The sequence below is a fragment of the Gobio gobio genome, assembly GCF_949357685.1.
Source record: "Gobio gobio genome assembly, chromosome: 19".
In the NCBI taxonomy this organism is placed as follows: domain Eukaryota; kingdom Metazoa; phylum Chordata; class Actinopteri; order Cypriniformes; family Gobionidae; genus Gobio; species Gobio gobio.
In genome coordinates, this window is record NC_137112.1 from 41,345,742 (window position 1) to 41,357,805 (window position 12,064).

Sequence of the window (12,064 nt, forward strand, 5' to 3'; positions counted from 1 at the left end):
TTTCCAAAACATTAATGAAATAATACACACACCAAACGTCTGAACAGTATATATAAAATCTAGAATGTAATGTGAAAATGTTTATAATCTGTGATCTCACCTGTGTATCTACAAACAGGAAGGTGATTTGCACATTCTGCAGACCAGCCTTTAGCATGATGCTCTTTATGTCCTCTCTCCACTCCAGGAGGCCATAGTTCTTGGAGAGTTCAATCTGGAAGCACTCATACTCAGCCCTGACAATATAAGGACAGTCACAATGAGAAAATAAATATAGGTCAACAATGAAGCCATAGATGAAGTCTCTAATTTGGTGTATCACTTATGGTCCGTTTCCAAATGGACATATGAATGTTCAATGTGTTTCTATGGACCTTTAATGAAGTGGGAGTATCTCTTGTCACTGATGGTGGGATATAATGGCTGGAGTCTCACTATAATTGTTTCTTTGTGGGAGGTATAAAGATATATTTATACCTCCCACAAAGGCAATGATCAAAAGTATGAGAATTAACTGAAGTTTAAGATCTGGGCTGGCAGTAGGGAATACAGTGACTAGTTAAATATAATTGTTACTTAGTTTAAACACATTTGAGCAATCATTTTGAATATGTGTATTAATATTGTGCCTATTGTAAAATGATGCATTTGTATTATATATGTCATAGTTTATTTGATGTGTTCAGATAGTTGGTATAGACATTGAATGTTTGCTCGCATATGTGTTCCAGGCATGACATGACATAATTCTTTTCAGTTCTACATGGGTGGCAAAGCAAAACGATTACAGACAAGGGACACTTTGGCAAAAATATTGATGTCAAAATTGTTAACGTTTAAACACAGTTTTAAATCAGTGGACCAATACAACTTCTGGTTTTGATCAAATAAAGTCTTATTCAACTGACTCATTAGTAATGCTAATTATATTGTAGGAGGTTCAGCACAATAAACGGTTCAGCTCTCACATATGTGTGGCAAGCCTGGTAAGGGACTGGCGGCCACTGCCACCAACCCCTAACAGCAAAGCGTTCCCCAGGGGCTGGCGCAGGATACGGCTGATACGACACACATGCTGTATGGCGTCCATGAACAGCACCAGCTTCATCTTAGAGGTGCTGGTCTGGTTATAATCACCCATGTACTCCTCCATCACATGGACCAGCTGTTTCAGGGGATAAGAAACAACACTTCAAAAATTAATTATTTTTCTGCAAAACACTTGCCAAAATAAATATCAAAGCAAGCAAAAGGACAAAATAATAATAAATAGGTCACATTTTAATATTTCCGTGTGAAAATGTGACTGGTGGTTGCACACGCAAAAATTAAGTCTGATCAATTTGAAGTATCATTAATTTCTGTAGCAAGCATCACTAATATGCAACCGAATAAATACAAGGCAAAATATGTCCCATTTACCTTTTCTCTATCTTCAATAAGCTGGTAGATCTTAACAGACCCAGGGAGCATGAAGTCTCCATACAAGACTGGCTGGTACGGGACCACCTCCTCAATTTTGCACCCAAACTCCTGTATGTGAGTGTGGAGGAGCTGGTCGAACCACTTCCTGTCTTCATCACTGACCAGTCGATCCTGGAACACCCTGCAGCTCTCATGATACCAAAGCTGCAATAGCTGTATTTTATTCTGTGTAAATAAAGATGACACAAAAAGATTTTATGAAGATCTTAATAAATAAAACATGAAATATCTGAAAAACTGAGGTTTATCAAAGGTTGTACCTCTATTTTAGCAGCCTCTGCCATAAGGATGCCCTGGAAGACTTTCGAAAGGTCCCTCAGGTTGAACGTATAGTGAGGTTTAGCAGGTGTGGGTAGGAGTGCAGAGGTAATAGTGGAGAATACCCTGATGGTAGCATCCACAAGTGGCTCACTGAACGGTTTCATTTCTGGAATTTTCTCTAGAAATCACAGATACAAAATGAGCTCATGTGAGAACATTCTTTTTGCAAATGTGACATACACATCAAAATAAGCTCAATGTTGATGTTAAACTTTTGCTTTGAAGAAAGATTTATTTCTCTTCCTTCTCTCTGTCTATATTTATCTCTCTCTCTGTATCAATCTTACTGCCTGAGTCCTTTTTACTCATATTTCCAAAAAAACAAAAACAGAATCCATTTAGATCCATTTAAAATGCGACCAAAGCTTCTGACAGGTGTTTTCTGTTGAAACCCACATTAAAATACATTCATATCTAGATGCCCGCATGATGACAGTCACTCACCCATCCAGCTCCCTAGGATGGTGGAGAAGATCTTCCTCTTGCTGGTGTCCTCCATCTCAGTGAATGACAGGAAGTTGAAGTGGCGTGTGAAGCGTTGAGTGATGGGGTTCCTGCCCCCGCCGGGGGGACCCATGGCACATGCAAAGTTTATGTCAACAAGGTTTTTAAATGTGCCTGGTAAACACCGAACACAAATCACACTTTGATCAGAGTTTGTATAGAGTTATGTGTGCATATGTTTATATACTACCGCTCAAAATGTAAGACGTTTCATGTTATCGAAAGAAGAATCATATGCTCATCAAGGCTGCATTTATTTGATCAAAAACACAGTAATCTAATACAGTTTTCTATCTATATATATTTCATTTAGATATTTTTATACATTTTAAAATGTAATTTATTCCTGTAATGGCATTACTCCATTACTCCAGTCTTCACTGTCACATGATCCTTCAGAAATCATTCTAATATGCTGATTTGGTGCTCAAAAACGTATTTTTTTTAATAATAATTATCAATGTTTTTTAATGAAACCATGCTACCTTCTTTTCAAGATTTGAAGAAAGTTCAAAAGAACATTTATTTTAAATAGAAATATTTTGTAACATTATACATTTCTTTACTTTCTGCATCCTTGCTGAATAAAAGTATTAATTTCTAAAAAAAAAAAAGACTGACTCCAAACGTTTAAATGGTAATGTATGTATGAACGTTCATAAAAGATATGCATTCTTAGTAAACACACCTATCTGTTTCCTGTCATACCAGCCTCCGTGATCCATCCACTGGCGCAGCAGTTCAATGGGAGGCTGGGCTCCATATGTTTCCAGCATGGGCATGTTCAAATCATCAATGAAGAAGATGAAATATTTTCCAAGAGGAGGCCCAAACACACCCTTGCGCCTGTGGAAAGATACATAAATACTAAATTTAATGATCAAAACAATACACTGTATGCACAGCGAATTAATAGTTCAATTCAATAACAAACTGATGACAGGAAGAGATAGAGAGAAAACACCTCCTGTCGAGTTTGCTGTCGATATAGTCTTGAGTTTGGTTGGCGGAGGTGCGAGCAGAGAACATAAGGAAGTGAGTTATGTATTCAGCAGGCATTTTCTTGAGGAGCTTGTCTGATATGGTCAGGGTCTTTCCTGTGCCAGTGGGCCCAATGCACAAGACCTGACAAATCAGAGAACAAGATTAGCAGGACATATGTATGGCATTAAGTTGACTGCATGTTGAATGAGGCTCAGAACAACCTACAGGCTTCTTATTAGAAAGCAGCATGTCTATCAGAAAGGACATTCGAACAGTGTCAACCGTGGGCACAATGATGTCTGAGTAGCTTGTTTCTGGGGTGATGACCACTTCCTGGGCATATTTCATCCAATTGACCCACTGTATCTGAAGCATATGAATAATCAAATGAATGTGTATGTTTATTCATTTAAAAATAAAAGCATCTCTGAGTTTTTGTTTTGTTTTTTTTCTCTCACCTTCCTCTCTTTACCCTCATCATCTGCATCAAAACCGCTTATTCCTGCATCATCTAAATTGTAATCGTACACTTGTCCCTCCTCAGGGAAACACAGCTGGACCTGAAATCAGACAAATTAGGTTAGCAAAATGCAGTGTGCAGATTTTCGCTCTGAATAAATAAACTTACGTAAGAGCAATACAAATAATGATTTGAACACTCTCTGGCACTTCTGTTTAATTATCTACTACAGCATGTAAATCATTGCGGGTAGCACTGAGCTTCATGATAAATGTATGCCACTATTGACCTTTTCTTCAGTCATCTTGCCCCTGAGCCAGGCACTGAAGCGTTGGCAGCTATCAGCATCTCCTGTAGCTCCAACACTCCACATGAGGGCAAAGATAAACCAGGGCTCAATCAGCTCCTGCAGCCGAGACATTTTCTCCTGAGAAAGAGGCTTCTTACCCTGACCACACAAGCACAACAAAAATCAGTTTAACCATGAATAAATGAACAAGTCTAACCACTATCATACTAAAAGTTCTCTGACCTCTTGTGGGATGAAGGGCTCAAAGAAACAATCCAGTAGTTTGAGCAGAGAACAGGTGAGATTGCTGTCCATGGAGGTGATCACTTCCTTTACCGATTCTCTGACAAATTTGATGGAGTCCTGAGGATACACATGACAACACCTCAAAATCCCGATAGACAATGAACTACGGTACAGTCAAACCAAAATGTTTTCAGACACCTTCAACATTTTTTCACATTATCACAGGTTATTCGCTATAGTTTAGAAAATGGTAATAAAATATGACAAGAACTCAGAGTTAAACTGTGTCAGAACAAATTCATCTGGAAAATGTCAGATAACTTCTGTAAGAAAGGTAAGTAATGGATTACAATCAACCAATCAGCTGTCAGCTGTTAAATTTAAGTACACAATTAGATTTTCAATTCAGGTCAACCAATTACCAAGAAATGTTTAACTTTGCTCAGTCTGAGGTGTAAAAGGTCGCATTAGCAATTAAAGAAAAAAGCAAAACATGATCAGGTGAAAGTGTCTGAATAATTTTGGTCCTAAATCTTTATACATTTTACTGGTAGTCCACTGTTCGAAGAATTTTTGGGTTTAATATGTCACAGTTTACGTTATTTTGCTAGCCTCACTTAGATAAATGCTATAGTGTCCAGCACCCACTAGTAAAAAAATTATATCTGGTGTCTGAATAACTTTTGGTTTGACTGTATATACACCTTATATTATATTCACTTCAACAGATATTTGATTGAACACAATAAACCACTTAACATGCAGTACATGAAATTACATTCACAAACATATACTGTACATCCACATATGTTACTACGGAAATAAATTACATGTCGAGGTAGAAAGCTATTAGACTAGGATTTTTTGGTCAATATTATTTTGAGTAGAAATGTAATTTAAAGTTATTGATGAAAAATATCTATAAATATTTATTTAACTGACTACTGATGTTAAAGTTCATATGAAAGATGCACTTTCTAATAATTCTTATGAAGCAATGGAAAAATGAAAAAATCTGTACTGAAAAAAGTAGATACTGAGTCCCACTTTATATTAGGTGGCCTTAACTACTATGTGCTTATATCAAAAAATAAGTACAATGTACTTATTGTGTTCATAATGTATTGTATTGGTGGGATACGGGTAAAGTTAGGAACAGGTGTGGTGTGGGTAGGTTTAAGGGTAGGGTTAAGTGTAAAGGATGGGTCAACAGTGTAATGTAATTACAGAAATTAATTACAGATGTAATAACATGCAGGTATTTTTTTAAATGTAAGAACTATGTAAAAACATGTATGTACACAATAAGTGCATTGTATCAAATGATTCACTTGTATGTTAGTACATAATTAAAGGGATAGGGTAAACATACCTATTAAGCTAAAGTACCCATTACTATCTTTGAGCTCAGATTATAAAAAGAAAAAAAAAATATTTATCATCCTACTTGATGTCTTAACCAATTGATGTGTTTGTTGCTATACACCTCCTGTGTAGGTGATTAGACTATTGCACACTGAGATATGGGTATTCATGTGTTCACACTGTCTGGTGGCCATTTTGAAAGCTGTCTGAAAACTTTGACCAAAAGAGGAGCCCCTTAAATGTATATTTTTTTAGATGTTTAAGCTTTTATTTTCGATAAGTATAACTTCTTACTGCAAAATTAAGATATTAACGTTTAGACTTTTGCATATTATAAACTGGAACCTGAATGTGGGAAATAATTTGTTTGATCCAAAAGATAGTTTTAGCAATATAGCGCAGGTGCTATAGAACATTGTTAGCTTAATAGCTGTATAAGATTGTGTGCTACATTAATATACTACTTCAAAGGCATTACTGGCTTGTACTTTTAATTCCATTATATTATTCCATTTGGGTGAACTATCCCTTTAAGGCCACGTAATATAAAGTGGGTCCAAATACTGTTTAATGTTCTGTAATTCTTTTAATTTTATTTGAGCAGATTTGTCTTGTAATGTTCTGTTTGTTTTGTATTGTATTGAGTGCACTGTATCTGTTGTATGTTCTTGGTCCCCCTTGAAAACGAGATGCTGCATCTCAAGGGGCTTTCCATGAATAAAACATTTCACTTAATTCAATTTAAAACATTTAATAAAAACACAGTAAGACCAATCACCTGTAAAAACCTGGTGAAGAGAGATTTGAGTTGATCTGTGTAGGGCTGAAACATGTCAGGAATAGTACGGAGCCAACACTCTGTGAATGGAGTTAGACCCAGAATACTGGGCTCAAGATACACCATGCCACATCGAGAAACCGTGGCAGGAGATGCCACCGCCAAATCCTGCACCTCAAACATCATTGTCATCACCTGAGGGCCAAAACAATGTCAGAAAACATCCCCCAGAACATTTTTATAGTTACACAAAGGAGGTACAATATGGGGAGTCAGAAAGCAATAGCAGAAATTCTCATACATCAGAGAGTTTGATGATCTCTCCAGAACTCAGACACAGTTTCTTGTTGTCATCCAGAACTGTGTTCATGTTCTCTATCCACACAGCATCCACAGGCCCATCAAACATGTACCACTTCTTCTCTTGGTTCACGGAGGAAGCTCCATCCCGAATGAGACAAGACAGTATACCATCTGTCCTGTAATCAAATAGTGTGTGTTACTTTTCACAACCTGTCGAGTATTGTTAATACAATAAATCCAGAGTGCACTTACCACTCATGAGTAAGCTGGTCAAATTCTCCATAAAGCTGCCCCATTGTGATGGACTTTGGGTTGAGTACATAGGTCTGTACAGCCTCGTATACTCCTCCACTAACCGAGGGCTGGCCTTTCAGTGCAGTCATGGCTGCTCCCAGCACTTCATAACACTACAAGTGTGAGAGTGCATATAAGAAAAAATTATTCCAAAATTAGAATTTTTGTTGAAGCTTGTTCATTAGCGAAGCCTACCTTAGTTTTTCCAGAGCCTGATGGTCCTACCAACATTAAACCATGTCTGACTACAGTGGTCTCGTACAACTGAATGCACTTGGTTATATAGCCTGCAAGACAAGAAAAACATTTATACACAATCATGTTCATCATGTGCTAAGAAACCATTACAGAAGTAGCATTTTGTACCTAATAAATGTTTAAAGCTAATTATAATATCATATAAAGTTATGGTTTCTTCTTATTTTCTTCTCACCATCAACATCTTTAAGGCACTTGTTTGCACAGACGTTCCTTATGGACTCCTCTAGGGTTCCATAGTCAATTGGCTCTTCACGGATCTTGGGGAAGAGGTCGGACACAATGCCATTGAAGAGCTTGAGGTCATCCTGAAGAAACTTTGGCACATTGACATCCCTGATGGCACGCAGACATATCAGCTCCTGCATAAATCATGAAATCAGATTAGCCACAGACAGTTTTTGAATTATGATGTTTCAATAAGGGATCAAACTGCAGAAAAAAAACATTCAACAACTTTTAAAGGAATACTGCAAACACACCTCATTCATGTCAGGATTTTCCCTCTTTAAGTTTCCAGCTGCAGAGATCACAGTTTTCACAGCTCTCATCCCAAAATCATAATGATCCTAATAAACAACAAGCAACAAAGTGAATTTCAAGCAAATTTAGCCTATTTTTCTTTCTGTTAGATTCAGTGAAAACAGTTGAAACTGGAAAAACCTGTGATGTAAAGGTCAGACCTGTGAGCTGAGCTGTTCTGAGGACAGTTTGAAGGTGCTGGTGATTTTTTTGGACAAGACTTTGGCATCGCTGAAGCCAAATGAATAAAGAGAGATCTCTGCTATCATGGCGTAGTCAGGAATCATCATAGCCACAGGACGGAAGAGGGCCTGAGGAACACATACAGTTCAGTCTTTTTGTATATGTTGAAATATGTGTCTTTCATTTTGTATGTTTAGATTGCTGTTGGTGAGCTCTGTACCTTTAAATTATCAGGTAGTTCAGTACGACCAGCATAGCCAGGGTTCATAGTGATGAAGACAGCACAGGACGGAACAAGAGCGATTTCCATGCCTTCGAATACAAAGGTCTTCACCTGAACACAACAAAAAGGATACCAGGTTTTTTCAGACCTTTTGATCAATGAATTTCCATGACTTTTCTAGTCTTTCATGATTACTAGATAAGGTTTTTAAAAAAATGTTTTACTAGAGACTAAACTCTATGTATGAGTTTTATGTTCCAATTAACACGCTTTCTGTCCCTAACATGCATATGATAGTGTTTTGATAGTAGATCTAAGCTGTATTCTCAAGTGTGTGACTTTACTCACTCTTTGCTGCTGGGCTTTTTGAATGGTTGTGATCTGTTGAGCCACGACTGATAAAACCTCCACGTCTATTCGATTGAACTCATCAAAGCAGGCCCAGGCCCCTGAACTAGCCAAACCTTTGAGAAACTTGCCCATGGCTATGAAGTCCAGCTGATCAGAGCAGTTAAAAACTACAGTCTGGATGGCCAGAGCTTTTCCCAGGTCTTTAGTGGTCTCCGTCTTCCCAGTACCTGCAGGGCCCGCCGGGGCGCCTCCAAACTTTAAGTGAAGCGCACCAGTCAGGGTTAGATAGCACCTGTGTGGAAAACAGTGTATCTTTTATTTCGAACAAAGAAGGTATCCTTTAAAATACTTTATTTTGAAAACTATAAGTATGTATAAATTAAGTTAAATTTTCTAATATCACCTGTCTGTCAATGGCGTGATAACAAGTCGTCCTGAGTTACCGAGGTACTCATAACCATACAAGAACTCAGCATTCACCGCTCTGATGTACAGGTCATCACGCCAGTAATATCTACAAACACACAAACAATAACACGTCTAAACTCCATGTCTATAAAAATGTATACTTTTATTCAGCTAGGATGCATTAAGTTAATCAAAAGTGACAGTAAAGTCATTTAATGTTACAACATATTTCTATTTAAAATACATGCTGTTCTTCTGAACTTTGTATTTATTAAAGAATCCTGAAATGTAGCATGGTTTTCATAAAGATATTAAACAGCACAGCTGTTTTCAACATTGATAAGAAGAAACTTTACAGGAATGTGTGTGTAGGTAACACTGTACAATAAAGTCTCAATTTGTTAACATTAGTTATTGTATTAACTAACATGAACTATCAATAAGCAATATTATTCATCATTGTTCATGTTAGTTAATGCAAATACAGTTTGTTCATGTTAGTTCACAGTGCATTTAACTAATGTTAATAAACACAACTTTTGACTTTAATAATACATTAGTAAATGTTGAAATTAATTAAGATTAAAAAATATTGTAGAAGAATTGTTCAGTCTTAGTTCATGTTAACTGAAGTACTTAACTAATGAAACATTATTGTAAAGTGTTAACATTTTCTGAATTGTATATTGTGTAACCTCAGTTGACTGATCCACTCAAAATCATTGACACTGGATACTTTCTCCTCAACCAGCTTGGCTGCCACATCTTTAGCATGCACTTCAATCACAATAAGTGCAGAGAGCATCGCTCGTTGCATCTTCGACAGGGGACCCCGCACCAACTGGACCAAATCTCCCAACTGTTTGTGAATATACAAAAACTTTTATTTATATCCAATGTTTCTTTATTAGAACCTACAAAAATGCAGTCAGTGTACAGGGAAATCATCCCCAGGAATGTGGAATTGTTTGCATTGATGGAAAAAATCTGTACCTGCGTCTGTAGCTGTGGATATAGCCGATCTGCCAGATCTCCCTTATCCAGAGACTCTGACACCTCTTGGGTCCAAAATGTTTGACACCCAGCTATCACCACCTGACCGGGCCAGGACAACACCCACTCTGTGCGAGGATGCTGCAGAGAGACGAACAAAGAAATATCACTCTTTATATACAGAACAATCAACCCCCATTGACCACATTAACTACTTACAGCAGGGGTGTCAAACAAGTTCCTGAAGGGCCACTGTCCAGCAGAGTTTAGCTCCAACCCTAATTAAACAAACCTGAACCAACTAATCAAGGCCTGCGGATTACTACAAACTTCTAGGCAGGTGTTTTGGAGCTACGCACTGCAGGACAGTGGCCCTTCAGGAGCGTAGTTTGACACATGTGACTTAAAATGATAATACAAATAGTATTTAGGTTGTGACAAAAAAATCGAGTGCATTTTGAAAGTCTATAGCGATTTATACCTATTAAGGGTACCATTGACAAAAAATAACAAAACAGCAATTACACTTACTTTAACATAGGCTTTCAGTGAGCGACTGATGTTGTCTCTCACACTGGCCTTCATGGAGTTCTCCACTTCCCGCAACCAATGCTCTACATTCCCAGAAGGAGACACAGGAACGGACAAATGGACTTCCTCTCCCTCAGCAGAGTACATGTGTGTGATCTGCAAATCTGACTGGAACTGGAGCTGCATACAGTATAATAGATTTCATAATCTGTCGCATTCATTTAATCATTATTTTACTACATAAACCAAAATGATATTGATATTTTCTGCCATACTGTTTATGTGAACTTCTAATCTGATCGGTTTTCTGTAAAAGAGCACTCACCCGGGCAATGTTCTCAAAGCATTTGCGGAGATGTGGCTGCACTGCTGTTGGATCTTTAGTCTGAGATAAAATCTCCAGCAACTCATCATCTGATAAAAAATAAAATCTAAAACCAGAAAATAAAGAGCGATTTAAAATAATTCCATATACGATTATAGTGATCCTGCACAGATAAATTTAACATAAGAAACTAAGAAAACCATAAAAATTTATCATTTTAACCTAGGAAAGGCGCTTCGTTTGGTCTCCAGGTATTCACTCAGTCCTTTCTGCACAAGCTCCAGTAAATTGTTACAGTCCTTGAGACTGGCTAATAGACGTGGCTCAGGACACACCTCAATCACCTGGACCCATGAAGACAAAGAAAATTTGAATTCTTTAATGAACCACTGAAAAATCTACTATATTGTGATTAAATTTTCTGACTCTGCTCACCTGACTGTTATCATGGGCAGCCTTCATGATCTTTCTCCAGGTGCGCTCCATAGTCTGATACCTCTTCCCTTCCACAGGCAGCTGGCGGTTGATGTCATCAGAGCTGAAAATGGGTTCCATGTACAGCCACGACCGCTGACAGATAAGCCACTCTTCTAATACATCCTACCAGCAGAGGGCCACAGTGACACAGAGTCTTTTGGGGAAAATACTTACAGCCATCAATAACATATATTAATGGAATGTTTAGTTTGTTTAGTTACGTGCATCCCGTCACCATTTAAAAAGCCCTGTCAATCCTCGCCACAGTTAAAATCCTCCACATTCAATTTCATTTCCTACCATATCGGAGCGAAATGTAGCTAGTTGCAGGTTTATCTGCCATTTGTGGAACTTTTAATGCAGAGACTCTCCTCATGTGTTTGCAGTTTAAATATAATGATGCATTTACAAGTTAATAGCCAAACGTGTCATTACAAAAGTTCACAATGCTGTTGCTGGTGAAATATAATGTGGATAACACTGAACAAATATCCTTTCGTCAGGTTAAATACTGATAATTGTTTACTCAAGCCCCTTTACCTAAACCTCTCTACTTAACTCGCAAATCCATCATGTTTGTGGTTTTTTAACACTTTTTATCCACGTTTGTAGTTCTAATCGAATCCTCGTCCAACTCGCAATGGGTTGTGGGCAATATCAGCCGTTAGAATGAGCGTCGATCTTCACTTCGAATTCTAACCAGAAATAGTAGACCATCCAAGTATCTTTGGAATACTCTTTTCAACATACTACGATTTGGGACA

The 12,064-nt window shown here is 37.6% G+C and overlaps 1 protein-coding gene across 1 annotated transcript in view; it reads right to left on the bottom strand.

The window, feature by feature from the left end:
* dnah1 (dynein, axonemal, heavy chain 1) overlaps positions 1-12,064 on the bottom strand; it is a gene marked incomplete at its 5' end in the record, with an annotated part of 45,730 nt that overhangs the window by 15,992 nt on the left and 17,674 nt on the right. The window contains 27 exons of the mRNA XM_079845364.1: positions 101-236; positions 969-1,165; positions 1,423-1,650; positions 1,746-1,924; positions 2,251-2,424; positions 2,999-3,156; positions 3,275-3,435; positions 3,520-3,660; positions 3,753-3,854; positions 4,044-4,202; positions 4,287-4,406; positions 6,433-6,627; positions 6,734-6,911; positions 6,988-7,142; positions 7,225-7,316; positions 7,463-7,649; positions 7,770-7,856; positions 7,971-8,120; positions 8,213-8,326; positions 8,564-8,858; positions 8,970-9,080; positions 9,670-9,833; positions 9,968-10,108; positions 10,499-10,678; positions 10,824-10,929; positions 11,046-11,167; positions 11,259-11,423. Coding sequence (XP_079701490.1) covers positions 101-236; positions 969-1,165; positions 1,423-1,650; positions 1,746-1,924; positions 2,251-2,424; positions 2,999-3,156; positions 3,275-3,435; positions 3,520-3,660; positions 3,753-3,854; positions 4,044-4,202; positions 4,287-4,406; positions 6,433-6,627; positions 6,734-6,911; positions 6,988-7,142; positions 7,225-7,316; positions 7,463-7,649; positions 7,770-7,856; positions 7,971-8,120; positions 8,213-8,326; positions 8,564-8,858; positions 8,970-9,080; positions 9,670-9,833; positions 9,968-10,108; positions 10,499-10,678; positions 10,824-10,929; positions 11,046-11,167; positions 11,259-11,423 — 4,197 coding nt within the window. The remainder of the gene's footprint in view (positions 1-100; positions 237-968; positions 1,166-1,422; positions 1,651-1,745; positions 1,925-2,250; positions 2,425-2,998; positions 3,157-3,274; positions 3,436-3,519; positions 3,661-3,752; positions 3,855-4,043; positions 4,203-4,286; positions 4,407-6,432; positions 6,628-6,733; positions 6,912-6,987; positions 7,143-7,224; positions 7,317-7,462; positions 7,650-7,769; positions 7,857-7,970; positions 8,121-8,212; positions 8,327-8,563; positions 8,859-8,969; positions 9,081-9,669; positions 9,834-9,967; positions 10,109-10,498; positions 10,679-10,823; positions 10,930-11,045; positions 11,168-11,258; positions 11,424-12,064) is intronic.